Source organism: Kogia breviceps, chromosome 8 (assembly GCF_026419965.1).
Source record: "Kogia breviceps isolate mKogBre1 chromosome 8, mKogBre1 haplotype 1, whole genome shotgun sequence".
Lineage (NCBI taxonomy): Eukaryota > Metazoa > Chordata > Mammalia > Artiodactyla > Physeteridae > Kogia > Kogia breviceps.
Window position 1 is genome coordinate 17,907,257 of NC_081317.1, and position 14,938 is coordinate 17,922,194.

A 14,938-nucleotide genomic window follows, 5' to 3' on the forward strand; every position below is an offset into this window, starting at 1 on the left:
TAATAAAACCTGACATTTGGGGGAGTTTACTGTACACTGGCACTGCTGAAGTCCTTTTTTATATTCTCTCTTTGAAGCCTTACAAAAACCTTATGTGTTAAGTATGAGTATCCCCAACTTGCAGGGGAAGAAACCAGGGCTCAGTGGGGTGACACCACTTCTCCAAGATGCTCCCTCTCTCACTCACAGGTGTCAAATTCAGGATACGGTCTCCAGTCTGCTGAATCCCACAGACCGTAACTATTAGTCTCTTACCTTCTCTTATGGTATGTGTGATAACAGAGGGAGTGCTGAGTGTGATGGAAGCACGGAGGAATGACACCTATCCGGGTGAAGGGGGGTAAGATATCACTGAGGTTTTCACAGGAAGAATAAACCCTGGACCCAGTTGTAGGAAACGGGGAAAATGGCAAAAGCTCCAGAAAGCCAAGAGGCCTGAAAATGCATAAGAAGGGTGAGACACTGCAAGTCTTCTGGGGCGGTTTCAAAGTGGGGAGCGTGGGAGCAACTTCACAAGATGAGGCCAGAGGGGTCAGCGATGGCCAGGTCAGGAAGGACCTTGTATACCAGCTTATGGAAGGCGGGCAACCTCCTGAGAGCTTTCAGTAGAACCCGGCAGATTTTTATGGAAGAGAAGAAAATGGTCTGGTTCGTTTTTTTCCAAAGAGCTTTCTGGAGGAACACGGAAGATGGACTGCAAGAGGGGTAAAAGTAAAGGCATTGGTAGTGGCTTTGCAGAAAAGGGGGTGGATGTGACAACATCTGAAAAGGAGAGGCATTTACGCACGAGGAACAACTTGACGTTCAGTGGGGGCCAGAGGGATTGGTGGAATGATAGGTCCGGCTTCTGATGAGGTCTACTGGAGTGTCTCTCCTTCATGATTCTCAGGCTCCATACGTCAACTCCACTCTCCCCGCCCCGACCACCGCTGCCCTAAACTCTAGGCCCATCAGCTCTGTCACTCTGGGGCCGTGCCCTCTGCCATGCCACGTGGAAGGTCATGGTCAACCCTTAAGAAAAATCACTGGCCTGAAGCTCTCTGCACAATAGGATCACGATGGAGATGGCGGGGGGGATCGGAAACCCTGAGGGTTTGGATAGGAGGAGAGGAAGGCGCTGACTCAGAGAGGCAGGGTGGGCTAACGGAGAGGTCCTCAGATCTTTGGATCCTCCTAAAAAATTGAGGTGAAAGTAGCAATTTCTAATTTTGACAAATAAGTACAGCATTCAAAAGGTGAAACCCTCATACGTGTTGACCCTCACGTAATAAAATAAAGGGTACTGGAGTAGGACTCTAAAGGAAAGAATAAAATAATCTCGGAGTAAAGGACACCGATTTAAAATGAATACCTTTCACTAGGAACTACTCAGCTCCTATTTTTTCATTTGTCTTTTGAAAATGGCTTCTGGAGAATTCTGGGGCAGAAGGCAGAGGGTCAGAACACCTGGCTCCTGGAAAGCTCAGCTCCACTCACCTGGTTAACATGACCCATCCTTCCGGACCCAGCCTAGAAGCAACTCTGACCCCTAATGAGTCAAGTACCCATCTTCTCTTCCCTCAGCACCCTGGACTTCTCCACAGCAGCACTTACCCAACTAGCTACTTATTTACCTGCAGGAAATTCCAGGAGGGCAGAATCACACCTCTCTTGTGAAATGCTCATCGCTGTACCCCCAGCACCTAGCACTGTGCCTGCACACGGTACACATGCCTGTGCACACATGTGCGTGCACGCACACACACACACACACACACACACACGCACGCACAAATGAACAGTCACTCTCCTAACATCTTGTCCTGGGGGCTCTACAATCGCTGCTTCGATAGCCCCAGGGACTCCAAGTTTACTTGTTTTCAGAGAAGCCATTAAACTTGAAGAATCCCCCGATAAGTACGGAAGACCCACAGTCGAAGCGTGATGGCGTGTTCAAAAGTATCAGGACAGTAACGTGATAACTGCATGTCGAATTATTGCTTTCACAACAGAAGCATGCAGTTCCAGGGCCCTCAGCTATTCCTTTCCACCTCCTGGCTTTCTTCTTGGAGGATCAAAACCACAATTGATAAATAATACAACTGACCACACTATGAAGAATATACACAGCTTGCTGACAGCCCTGTGGTTGGTGTCACACTTGATGTGCAGTTAAATAAAGACAAGTCACCTCTACGCTGTAAGTTGCAGCAGCCGCAGAGTTCCAGGTACAGGCATATCTCAGTAGACTGTGTAGTTTTGCTCTAAGTTTTAGCCACATGTAAAACTTAAGTGGTGGGAAGATCGACCCAACAATTTTATATTTGGGGAGGACAAGAATTACAGTATCATCAATACGAGTCAATATGGCAACTTCCGGATTTCAGTCTGGGCCCATACAAATCACCTGGCCTTCAGCAAATCACAGAGGTGGCTAAAGTGAGAACTATCCAGTTGTCATAAGGCACGTAGCTCTCTCTGGATGATCCTGAACAAGTCTAGTGACTGCCACAAATTTGGGTCTCTTGAGGGGTTAAAAAAAGAGACAGCCCTCAAAGGGTCATGTGACAGTCAGAGGTCACGTATGGGACAGTATGACACTGTATGTCAGGCTGTCGAAAGTAGAATGAAATTCAAATTGATTTCTGGAAGGATGAGGCCACATTCAGGGCTGGAGGGAAGAGAAAACAGCAGACATGCAGACTGCCCAAGGTGGGGCTCTTTCCTTAGGCTACGGCTAGGACTTGAGTGACAGGAGTAGGATTGTTTTTTCAACTTGTCACAGAGTAAAATTGTTCCTTCGGTGTTACTGCATACACGTCGTACTCAATTAGATACAGGGGCCGGCAAACACTTTGAAGGCAGGGAGCGTCTTACTGCCCTAATATGCCTCCAGCGTCAACGCGTTTGAACCTTTTTCAATATTAAGCCCCCGCCTTTTTTTTTTTTTTTTTTACTCTAGCTCCAGTCCCACAAGCCTGGTACCAGGATTATGTCTGAGCAGGAACAGACCTCAGAACTCTTCTATCCCAATTCTCCCATTTTACAGATGCAGAATTTGAAGTCATAGAAGTGACTTGCTCCAAGCTGGCTACGAAGTTACTGGAAGGACCTAGTCACTTCCCTCCTCGTGCCGTGCCAAGCCACAGGCAAACTCCCTCGTGTCGCTCTTGCACCCTCTGGACGATTCTGAGATACTCCAGACTTTGGTGGAGCAGCAGTCACCGTTGCCCTCGGTGGCTGTAAACATAGTTCAGCAGTGAGAAGCCAAGCTCAAGGCTGAGAGCTGTGGCTGGCTGGCTGAGCTCCAAAAAGGCTGGAAATCACAAACGTCAGAAGCTCGAAACAGAGACACTAACCCCCTCACTCTCCACCCTCCACCACCAGACCGACAAAACAACCTAGAACCCGGAAGAGAGACAGCAAGAGAAGCAGAGAGGGAAGGAGAAAGAAAACGCCCCTCCATTAAAACGGGTAAACGGGAGCCTGTTCAGGGTCTGCAGACAAACCCGTGAGCGACACGCACTGCTGTCCGCACGGTGGTTTTGTGTCTGCAGAAAGTGAGAGCGGAGGTGTGAGGGGTTCCCTCTTAGGAGGTGGAAAATCGGCCAGCAGTGAGTGTGAAGGTACCAGCCGGGCTGAAATCAATTTGGGGAAATGCGTTTCACGGAAGCAAAATGTACCGGTGTCTGTTCAACCCACCCTCACACCCCCAACCGCTGTGCTTCCTAACCTGGAAGGGCGTCTGACTGAGCGCCGAGGCGGTCATGAGCGGTCAGTGTCACCAGTGCATGCGGAAAGGAAAATGAGGGTGCTGGCCGAGCCAAAGCCAGAGTGGAACAAAACCCAGATGCCTCCCTCTGAGGCCCTCGAAAGGGCACCACAAGCTCCATCCCACTGTCCGGGGAACTGGGGGTGGAAACACACCTCTAGGAAAGGCCTGAGAGAGGTAGTACTCCAATCCTGGCCTGTTGGGGGCCTCCCCGGTGTGTCCCGGAGAAAAGGTTCCAAGTTTCCCGTGTAAACTCTGAGACGGGTGTGCTGTGGCCAGGGTCCCCGGGCGCTAGTGGAGAACGAGCCCCATCCTCTGCTGCCCGGGGGGTCCTGAGCATTCTGTGGGCGCCTGCCTGGCTTCCAGCTCCCTCCCTAGGACGTGTGCATGTAAACTACTCAGTGGAATCCTGGGACCCGGACAGGCCTTTGCTTTTTGTTGGAAATGCATACACTTCACGTGGCCTGCTACTGAGCTCCATGGAAGATGAACGAATACATTAGCATTTAGCATTCAGCATGGCTTTTGGAGGAAAGAGAATCTTTTAAAAATGGAACCCACAGGAGCCAAAATCAAAGGGCCCTTGGTAATACAGAGTGATTAGGTCATATCCAACTCCCACTCCAGCCTGGAGGTTCTAGTGAGGGGCTCAGCATCTGAGGGGGGCTGGGGGTTTGGGGATGTGCGTGTCAGAGGTCAGATTTCCCAGAGACAGAAAATCCCCAAACCACCATTGTTATTTCAGTGTTCGCGAAGTGCCAGGTGCTGTCCTAAAGGGTTGACCGGGTGTAATTTCACTGCATCCTCTAAACCACCCAATGGTCCTTTCATTCCCGATTTTACGGAGGAGGCAACTGAGTCTCTGCTAAAGGAGGAGACTCATTCAAGGTCACAGAGACGTGAAGTGGCTTGATTCACATCCACTGTGTCTCTGAAACTTGTCCTCTTATTTATTGGCGGCACTGCCTGATCCCCCTCTCTTCCCCTTAGATCCCTGTCGTGAGCATCTCACTGAACACAGCTTTAGAGACCACAAGAAGCTCTTCTCCTGCTCTCCATCACCCCTCTCATCTGCTCTCAGAGACCAAAGTCACACGCGCACAAGGGTCACAGATGGAACCTGTGAGTCAAGGTAGACTTTGTTCAGAAGGAAAGCAGGAGGGAAACCCAGAGCGAACCAAAGAAAACGGGACCATGTGGACAAGGGGGCCGGGATAGGGTGTTTGTGTATCTACACTCAAGCACACATGTGGGCTGGACACGGTCAAAAAATCTAGTAAGTTCAACCCAATCGGCATACCACCCACTATGACCCATCCCAACACCGCCTGGGATCGTTCCACGCTGCGGAAATGCATCCTCTAACACAGTTAGACATTTGGGGTGTTTTCAAAGTGAACCAGTGTGCAAGCTCAATGAGTCTGATATAAGTTATGCGGTCTTCATTTAAGAAGACCAATTCTGTGGCCAGGCCTTCAAAAAAGAGTTAGCATTTTAAGAACGGAAGTAATCTGGGTAAATGCCCTCAGTGTTTGTATTACAGTTTCAGCCAGACCTGCTTGATCAGCCTGCAGTCTCTGTAAAACCAAGCTGGCAGAGAGGAGCTCACGTGTGCATGCGAGCAGGGAGGGAGATTTCCCCAGCACCTACTATGTGCCAGGCACTGTCCCAGGTGTTTCACAAGACACGGCTCCATTTAAATTTCATGACATGCCACAGGATAGCTGTTCTCACCCGACTGTTACCGATGAGAACTCAGCAACTGTTACTGAAAGACAGGCCAAGGTCAGACAAGGAACCGAGACCCAAACGCTGGTCAGTCTCCAACACCCAGCATTTCTCCACCACACCAGGCCTGACTCCTGCTATTGCTTTAATGAACGTTAGTCACGTTAAATAAACTCAGATATTCTGATTATAAAATTCCAAGCAATTTCTCTTACATGATTACTGGAAAAGAATGAACAAAGTTACTGAAAAAAATAACAATGCCTTCTTTCATCTGCGTGCTGGTTAACTCTTCCCAGAACTCTTTCTGGGATATTTGTTTTATGTGACCCTCAAGGCAAACTGTGTGATCCTGGCGGTCAGATATTATCATCATTCCCTTTCAACAGATGTGGAAATGGAGGCTCAGGGAGATTAAGAGATTTGCCCAACACTGCATAGCTAAGAAGCTGTCAAGTCAGGGCTCGAATCTATTTCCCCTGCATTCTTCTTTCATTCTATATCAGTCTGACTGTGGGAGCTCTACAACCTGATGGTCAAAAGGGAGCGTCTACCAACATGAAGTCCCAGGCAGACCCGCCTCTTTCTTATATCTTCCCCACAGCTTCCCACCTCAAGCTCTCTGCTCTCACCTTGCTCTTTTCTACCATTCCAAAGCCTACGAACGCTGCAAGCTTCTCCGCCAGAAAACCTTTCCTAATCTCTCCAGACCACGGTGAACCTGCCTCTTCTCAGAGCTCATGCAAGCCTTATCATCTGTGTGGTTCATTTGGAATGGAACCATCTGCCCTCTTGCCATCTCTTGAATGACTGACTGTCACAAAATGTAATTAAACCACAGCATACAAGTACCTCTAGGACACAGATTATATCTTGGATCCCAGGGCATTTATCACAGTACCTTGGATATCGAAGTGCCTTAACAAAATATGGATGATGAGTAAGAACATGACCATCCTAAACAGATTATTTTTCCAAGTTTCAAGTCGCCGGCTAAGACATCAAGGCGATGGAGTGGGTTGAAATGCCTTGGGAGTGGGAGATGAGACCCCGGGGCCCCACTCTCTCTGTGAGGTGTGGGTCGGTGCCGCCCCTTTCGGGAGCTCACTCTCCGCATCTACAGCAAGATGGGCTGGACCAACTCCACTGCTCCTTTCAGTGCAGACGCTCCTGGATTCCCCTCAACTTTGCCAGGTTTGGAGGGACCAGGAGAGAAGGAAGTGTACGTTCCATGAGATCATTCCAGAAAAGAAGTGAGAGACCCCAACAGAGTTTCTCATTAGAAGGCAGATCATCTAATGGCTTCTGATAAGGGGCGGGGGAAGAGATTGAGGACTAGCGACGCCAGCAGAGGGGTCAAGCAGGCTGCCTCAAGGCGTATTCCAGCCCTTTCCAAAGATTCCAGCAATGCCAACTTGGGTCCAAAAAAGAAAAGCATGGCCCCAGGGGAATGCCCTTGCTACATTAAAAGTTATAATAAGGAGAAGGCAAAGAAAAGGTTTCCCTGTGAGCCGTCAGGGTGTAAGGGAAGTCTCTCTTTTTCTACCTGTCCTACTCCATATGAACAGATGTTCAAGGACAAAGGTGAAGTTCACCTAACGGTGCCAGAGCTTGCAGTTTGGAGGGGTCCACGCAGGAACCTGGTGGGTGTTTTGCAACACCTTCCCACAGTGGGGTGTGTACAGCCCAGAGTGTCAGCTGCCCCTGGATTTCCTGATACTGGAGATTTCTATTCATATCCAGGTTTTCCACTTCGTTTATAAAAAGACGTGTGAAGTACACCCTCACTTGTCTGTAGACATTTCTAATGGCTGCAGATGAAGTTCTGCCTACCTGGCTCCTCTCCACTACTGTAGAGAATGGCCAAGATTCACTGGAATGTCTTTTTCTAACTGTCCAGTCTGATAAAAAAACGTGTATTCCACCCACAAACAGCTCCTCTTGGCTGAGACTGGGGGTCCTTCTTTCATACCAGGGATGGCAGTGCTGTGTTTATTCATCTGTCTTATCCACTAGATGGTGAGCTCCCAAAGAGCAGGGACTGGGCTGGCACAAAAGGAACATTCAAGCAATATGTAGAGAGAAAAGAAAAGAAGCAAAAAAGGAAGAAAGGAAGGAGGGAGGGAAGGAAGAAACTAAGAAGGAAATGAAGGAAGGGAGAGAGGCTGGCTAGAGTTTTTCCATGAGATAAACTGAACCCTTCTCTGCTTATGGTCTGGTCCCAGCCAGACTGAATGACTCCTTCTTCTCCAAGCCCCTCCTCCTTGCTTAGGCTGCACCTTCTGCACGGACTGGCTTTCTCTGTGTTCTTGGTCGTGTTCTGTTCGCTCATCCACATCCATCCCCTGCCCCTCTCCACCCTGCTCTGTGCCCTTGGGAGGCTGGCCTCCTGGTGTTTCATCGACAGATGCCTCTGCCTCATGACTTCCAGTCTGGTTGCCCAATGGGAAGCACTGGCAGCTAGAAGGTGGAAGAATGACCCTGTATAATTTATGTCTCTGGCTCCCTTCTGGCCTGGCGAGCTGAAGCTTGTCTCTTCTTCTCTGCTGAGAGTCCCAGCTGCTGCCAGGACACCCTCGCCATTCAGCCACTCTCCCTGGGTTCCGTAACTACTTCCTCCTCTTGCCCCTACAGGCCAAGGATGGACATGGGTCCCCCCTGTACTCGACCCGTGCCTTGCTGGTTGTCCTGAACCTTGCCTGCACTGTTGTAAATAGCCTCTCCTTCCAAATAGCCCCTCCTTCAACTCCATCTGTTTCCTGCTGGGACCCTGACTGGTGCAGACTCTCTCTCTCTCTCTCTCGCTCTTGCTCTCGCTCTCGCTCTCAGTGCCATCTGTTCCCAGATGACTTCTCCGATCACGCCTCCTCCAGCCAACGTGCCTTGTCTTCCCGAGTCAGCATCCACCTCTGCTTTCTAGGTCTCCTGACCCACTGTGTGTCTCTAAAACCACAGATCAGAGTTTCTCATGTTTGAATATGAGTCCCCCGTGAACGTGGAAGCCTTTCAATGGTGAGAAACATGGCCCACTTGTTGCAAGATCCCTGGTGAACAGGAGAGAGGCCCGCAGGGCTATATATACACCCAATAAATGCCTGTTAGAGAGGACAGCAACAGTCACCATTTAATTCCCTAAAATGACTTGGAATAAGACAGCAGCAAACCGTTGGGCTGTGCAGTGGTCAACCTGAAGAACGTCAAGGCCACCTTCCCCACCTCTGCTGTAATCCTGGCTACGACCTCACTGTGCGTGCCTCAGGTGGGGGGAAAATCACTCACCTGCACAGAAGCACTCCCCAGGCAGGGCCGTTCTGATCAGAGATGATGTCAGCTGCTACTCAGCTGCCTCCTGTAATTGCATCACTTTGGTCCCAGCCATGGCTTAGAAACCATATAGTATGATTCTGTTCCCTTTTCCACAGGGCAGGCCTTTGGAGACTTGAAGTACACGTGTTATGGCCCTACGGTCATGGCCTTGAGAGAATTTTCTCATCCAAGCCAAACATCTTCAAGTGGTTATACAATACAGCTCCTGGGGCCCTTGCAGCCCCAGTCCCCTTCTTTGTACACATCCTCACTTGGCTGTCCTTAATAAGGACAACTCAGGGCCAGTGTAGCTCTAATAGTTCTGCAGTGGCTCATGAAAACCCAAGGCCCTTATCCGATTCTCTTCCAAACTCATTCACTCAGCACTTCATAATCCCAAATGCTCAGGGATATTACGGAAGAAGAGAGCAAGGACAGAACACGAGCGGGGCAGGTATCTGGGAATGGCAAGAATGTCAGGCTAGTTCTGAGAAGCTGTGCCATGGCAGACGACCAGGACTTAGAAATCGAGGGCATCCTTAGCCCCAGTTTGACCACTAATGAACCATGTGAGCTTTGGCCTCAGCTTCCCTCTATGGGGGAAAACGGATTTGGACCCACTGATCTCTGAGGGTGTTTCTAGGTCTGACACTGGACACCATTTCGATGTCTTCTGCAGCCTTCTGCTAGGACTAGGTGCTCCCCTGTAACACAGGAACTCCTGAAAACGTGGAGTAAGGGGCCCAAGGACTAGCAGATAAAGAATGAGCTCAAATGTGTTAGAAGAAATGATAATTCTCTGACGGAGTCTGCCAATCTGCCCAGCTGCATTGCTGGTGGATTTTTATTTTACTCAAGGGAACCGTTATATAAATTTTCAGAATGGTGAATTTTAATCAGTGCTACTCAAAGTAAGCAGTGCACGAACTGCTTCTTACTAGTCTATGTCACAATAAGTACAGAAGTGGAGAGAAGGCATTTAGGAACTTTTGGAGGACTCTGACAATGCTTCACCATACTTGGGGTGAAGAATTCATTTTATAACAATTCATTTCTTTCTGTGTATTACAAAAGTGTTGGTTTGCAACGTATAGGAAAGAAAACTGGTTCTTCACCATAGATTGAGAAGTAGTCACTGAATTATTGTCTTTACCCATTGAGGGGGGCGGGCAATGCAGGAGCACATCCTGGGTAAAAGATAAGTTCAGCTCTTCATTAAAAATCACCTAGACGATGTCAATCTAATTTTCTATTACAGGTGTCTTCCTTCCTTCCCCCCTCCCTCCCTTCTTCCCTGCCTTTCTTCCTTCCTTCCTTCCCTCTCTCTTTTTTTTTTTTTTTTTTGAAGTCACAAAGCGAGTACTTCTCCACAAACTTCCACAGGATTCTCTCTGCACACGGGAGAGCTGATTCAGCCAGAACGCTGTCACCCCAGCTCCATCAGGAGATGACACATTCCCGGTGGGGCTCACCCAGGACACATGACTTTCCAGCCAGCAAACAAACAGGCCCTGGCGTAGTGGTCACAGCGCTGGCACGTGGCTGCTCACAGACATTCTAGGCGTGGGGTCCCGTGCCTTAGAAACGAGGAGGCCGTTGGTGCCTGCCAGCTCTGTCTGCTGATTGTGAGCTATATGGGACCTGGGGTCCCGTGGCCCCTGCACCCAAGCACAGAGTGCCCTCCACAAAGGCCAGCTGCCCTTGGTCCTGACCCAGTCATACTCAGCAGTTTTCTCCCAAGGTTTTAGGGAAAGCCACCCTGCCCGTCAGCCCTGTCCTTTGACTCTGCCTCTTACTGTTCCTTGGACTTAAAAATACCGCCCCCACCCTTCAGTGGGAGCTTTGGAGTCAACAGACCAAGATTCAAATCCAAGCTCTCTGTTTATTAGCTGAGTGACCTGGGGTAAATCCCTTCCGTGTTCTGAATCCTGGATTTCCTTCAGCAAAGCAGGGATAAGGGCACCTACCTGCCTGGTACTTGGTAGGTGCTGAATAAACATTTGTTGCATGAATGAAGGAATGCATGAATGTGCAGATAAGTGAATGACTTCCAGTACTCCTGGCCCCTAGGCCTCCCGCACGCCCACTCTGCCCGGGCACCCCAGTTAACTCCTGGGGTCTAGCTCAGTCGCACACACACTGCGTTAATCTCGGAAGGCTTGCATTTGTGATTTAGCCAAATGACTTTCCTGACCGTGGCTGAGTCATTTCACTCTCTAAGGCCCTCTATTTCCCCATCAGTCAAATGCAAATGCTAACCCTGTCTAGTCTTCCACACCAAATTCTGTCAAAGCCCAAATGGGAGCAGAGATGAAAGTGCATTGTGACCTCGAAGGAACTGGCCACACACCAAGGCTTCTTCCCACATGGGCGGCTCCTGTCCCTGAGCCAAGGTGAGAGTCCAGGGGCCCGCCCGGTGCCAGGAGGCTGAGCTGACGTGCTCTGTGGCTTGGTGCCAGGCCCGACATTCTCCTGCCAGCATCGTCATTCCTTTGCACATAGGTATTTTGTCTATGCATGGGAGGCCCTTGCTCTTGTGAGAGAGACATAAAGAGAAGAGTCAGCAGAAAACCTGCAGAGGTCGGCAAATGTGCTCGAGCCATCAGCAAGTCCAGGGTCCTGCGAGTTGGACAGAATGGAAAAGTTCAGCGTGAATCTGGGAAAGCAGGAAAGTTGATATGGACTGTCTCTCTGGCTTAGAACTAGTTCCCCTGAGTCCCACATCAAATGCAGATCACCCATGGCTCCCCCTTGGGTCTTTCTCTGGGGTTGCTGGTCAGAGTTGTAGCGCAAGGCAGAGGCTACGTCAGGCATTAGACAGAACACTCCCCTGCCCGCCCTCTTCTCAGCAGTATATGAAACTCCTCCGCCTTGAGTGTCCTCTCTCCCGCAACTCGATCTCCGATGTCCAACTGTACCTAAGCCTTCCCCAACATATTCAGGCTGCAAGTCAGCTGTTCCTCTTTGACCTCCTGTACACACGGCACATGCTACCTTTCGTCGTTCAAGAAACGACAGATACGCTTATCGAGAGGTAATAACCTGCTAGCCCCTAGAAGAGACATGTGCTTTACGTGCCCTCATGCACTCTTCAAAGCAGCGTGACAAAGTAGATTCCACCGATTCCCATTTTACAGATGAGGAAATACCTTGTAAGAGGTCACAAAGTGAGGAAATAGACCTGAACCCAGTCTGTCTGACCCCAGCCAATCCCAGCTCGGCCAGCACTGCCCGACAGAGCCTCCTGCGGTCACGGAAGCGGTCCTATAGCTCTGTCCAGTGGGGTAGCCACTATCCCTGGGCCGCTACTGGGTTCTTGAGACGTGGCTGGTGTGACTCAGGAATTGGATTTTGAACTGTATTTCATCTTCACTAATTTAAATTTAAACAGTCACACGTGGCCATTGACTACAGCACTGGACAGCACAGCTCTTTATGATGCAGGTATCTGTCCTCGGCCCAGGTGGCCCGGTTTAGACCCTGAGCCCCTTGCAAAGACAGGGTCCTAAGAGTTCCCTCGGCCCACAGGAGGCGCCCCATAACTATTTCGGTAAGGGGTACAGTCCCCGCCGATCACTTGGCCGATCTTCTGGGTGAACTGGAAGATTCCCGCAACCCCACTGGGCGTCAGGCGCCGCGCAGGGATAAAAAGAGGGAGGAGTCCGGCTCTTACCTGTGCGGAGAGTCGGGGTCGAAGCAGGTCTTGGTGACGTCGGTGATCTCGGGGTCACAGCACTCCCCGCCGTCGAAGTTGAAGCGCTCGTAATTGCAGTCCATGTCGCACACCCCGTTCTGCTGCTTCTTGGTGAAGGCGGGGTGACGCAGGTGGCGGCAGTCCCCGCCGTCGTGGCCCGTCAGCGTGTGGTTGCACTCGGGGTCGCAGTTCTCGTCCCCGATCTTGCTGATGTCGCAGTTGGCCAGGATGAGGCGGCGGCGCAGGGAGGAGTTGCTCACCTCCAGCACCTCCAGCTCCCAGGAGATGTTGTAGTGCTTGAAGGCCTCGGCCAGCTGCCGGTGCTGGAAATCGATCTGCTGGCGGCTCACCGTGGGGTTCTCGCGGCCGTCGTCGTGGAGGTTGACCACGCGGTAGCGCACCGCCTTGGGCCGGCGGAAGCGCGGCAGCTGGTTGTAGCTGGAGATGACCTTGGCGTTGTCACACAGCGTCTGCCCGCACAGAGGAGGCTCCAGACTCGTGTCCAGCAGGAAGCCGCGGGCGCCGCTGGCCTCCACGCGGGGGCCGCTGCCGTCCTTCATGGGGGACCAGGCGCGCTTCACGTTGTCCCAGTTCTCCTGGAGGAGGAGCTGAGGTACAGGAGCGTGGAGGCCGCGGGTCTCCATGTCCAGCAGGACCTCGCGCTGCGTCCTGGCCACCTTCCATAGGCTGAAGCGCTCCACGTAGCCCCGGTAGTTGTGGTTCAGGGCGCTGCCTCCCAGCGTGAGGACTTTACACTTCTGGGTCAGCGGGCTGAAGATGCCGCCCACCTGCTCCCCTGAGGTTGCCACCTGGGCACCGTTCACATAGAGCTTCATCAGCCGCCCGTCGTAGGTGGCAGCCAGGTATACCCACTGGCCTGGGAGGTAGCTGCGGTGGGCATTGATGGTGGTCACTTGCCGGGCCCGGTCTGTCTTCAAGGAGAAAAAGTAGCGTGGGTCTCTGTTGCCTTGGTCACTGACGGTGTGAATGCCCACGACCCATCCTCGGTCACGTGAGGCATAAGAACATTTGTCATATAGCCCTATGTGGCCCCAAAAGAGAAAGATGAATAAATAAAGGACAGAGGAAGGAGGAGGGTACGTTATTTCTCTCTGATAAAAATTTATACCAGGAGGTTTTCAACCTGTGCTCAGTGGGATCCTGGCAGTGACTAGCCAAGCCTCTGGGACCACCTCTAGGGCAAGGCGAGGGCTAGAGGAAGGGAGAACACAGGTGAGTTGCCGTTGGGAGGTTCTCGCCACAACTTTAACCCATGTGGTTTCACTTTTCTTGGTTCTCAGTATGGGGCATACAAGAAAGATACTTGTTTGCAGAACAGGTACTTGAGCTAAGGAAGGCAACGGCGATAACTAAAATCTGAAAACCTTTGATTTTGCAAAACTGTTGGATGGGGAAGAGGACTCTTAACATTGAAAGCATATTTTAAGTGTAGAATGACATAGGTGGTGAGAGGAAGAGGTGAGAGAACAATCAGAGAGATGATGATGAACTGAGATGCTCATTTAGAAGGACGGCTCTGACCACGGTCACCGTAACTTTGGGCGTGCGTCAGCCACCAGCACTCGTCTACGATCAGCGGTGGTGGATTGTCGGGAAGGTTCCCTGGAGAAGTGAGGGTCAAGGGCTGCAAAGCTACTAGTAGAGCTGCTATCTGTAACAGGAGTCCTGGCTAGCCCCGACACTCACCCCCAAAGAAAGGCGGACATGCTTACTATCTGAGCTGGAAAGGTTTTTAAACACTTCCAACTCCTTCACTTGGAAGGTAAGGAAGTTGAGACCCAGGGAACGGAAGACATTTGTTACGTTAAATAGAGTCATTGACAAATTTCCTGAGAGCCAATTCAAGCTTGCTTTTCCCTTAACACTAATGCTAATATTTCAAAGAATAAAAAGCATCCTCTTAACATAAAAAGATGCTGGGGATGCCTTCATTAAGTAAAATCTTCCAAGCCTCTGCGGCAGGTCACGCATTGTGCTAAGGTGTGTGTACGCATTAATTCATTTAACCCGTGTAGCACCTGATATTAAGTTAACAGAGGAGGAAACAGAAATGGAAGGAAGTAAAGAGATGGGGGGGTTTGAAAATACAGAAACACCAGAGAGAGAGAGGGTACCCTAAAGGCATCTTGACGGATATATCAGACTGGTTGGTGAGTGGATCCCAGATCCATCAGACCCTGGGTCTACTGTCCTAGGGACTAGCTCTGTGGTACCTCCCTCTCCCTCATCAGTGCCACCAGGGATCTATCTGGATCAAACCACCTGCCTGGGGGTGTCCCAAGGTTTAGTTGGGTGTTTGGGAAAGTTCCAAGCCAGACATCTCTAGACTGACTCTGGGAAGCCCAGGAAGTCACTTAGCAGATTATCTCTGGATCTAATTATTTTTATACTCACCAACCCCCATTCCCAGTCTTTCTGGAATATACCCAGTGCCCTTG

The 14,938-nt window shown here is 50.6% G+C and overlaps 1 protein-coding gene across 2 annotated transcripts in view; it reads right to left on the reverse strand.

Moving 5' to 3' along the window:
* PAPPA (pappalysin 1) overlaps nt 1-14,938 on the reverse strand; it is a 255,679-nt gene that overhangs the window by 209,784 nt on the left and 30,957 nt on the right. Inside the window, exon 2 of one of the 2 annotated variants that reach the window (XM_059071226.2) lies at nt 12,459-13,521. In XM_059071226.2, the coding sequence (XP_058927209.1) occupies nt 12,459-13,521 (1,063 nt within the window). The remainder of the gene's footprint in view (nt 1-12,458; nt 13,522-14,938) is intronic. The other variant, XM_067040877.1, reaches the window with a different exon arrangement.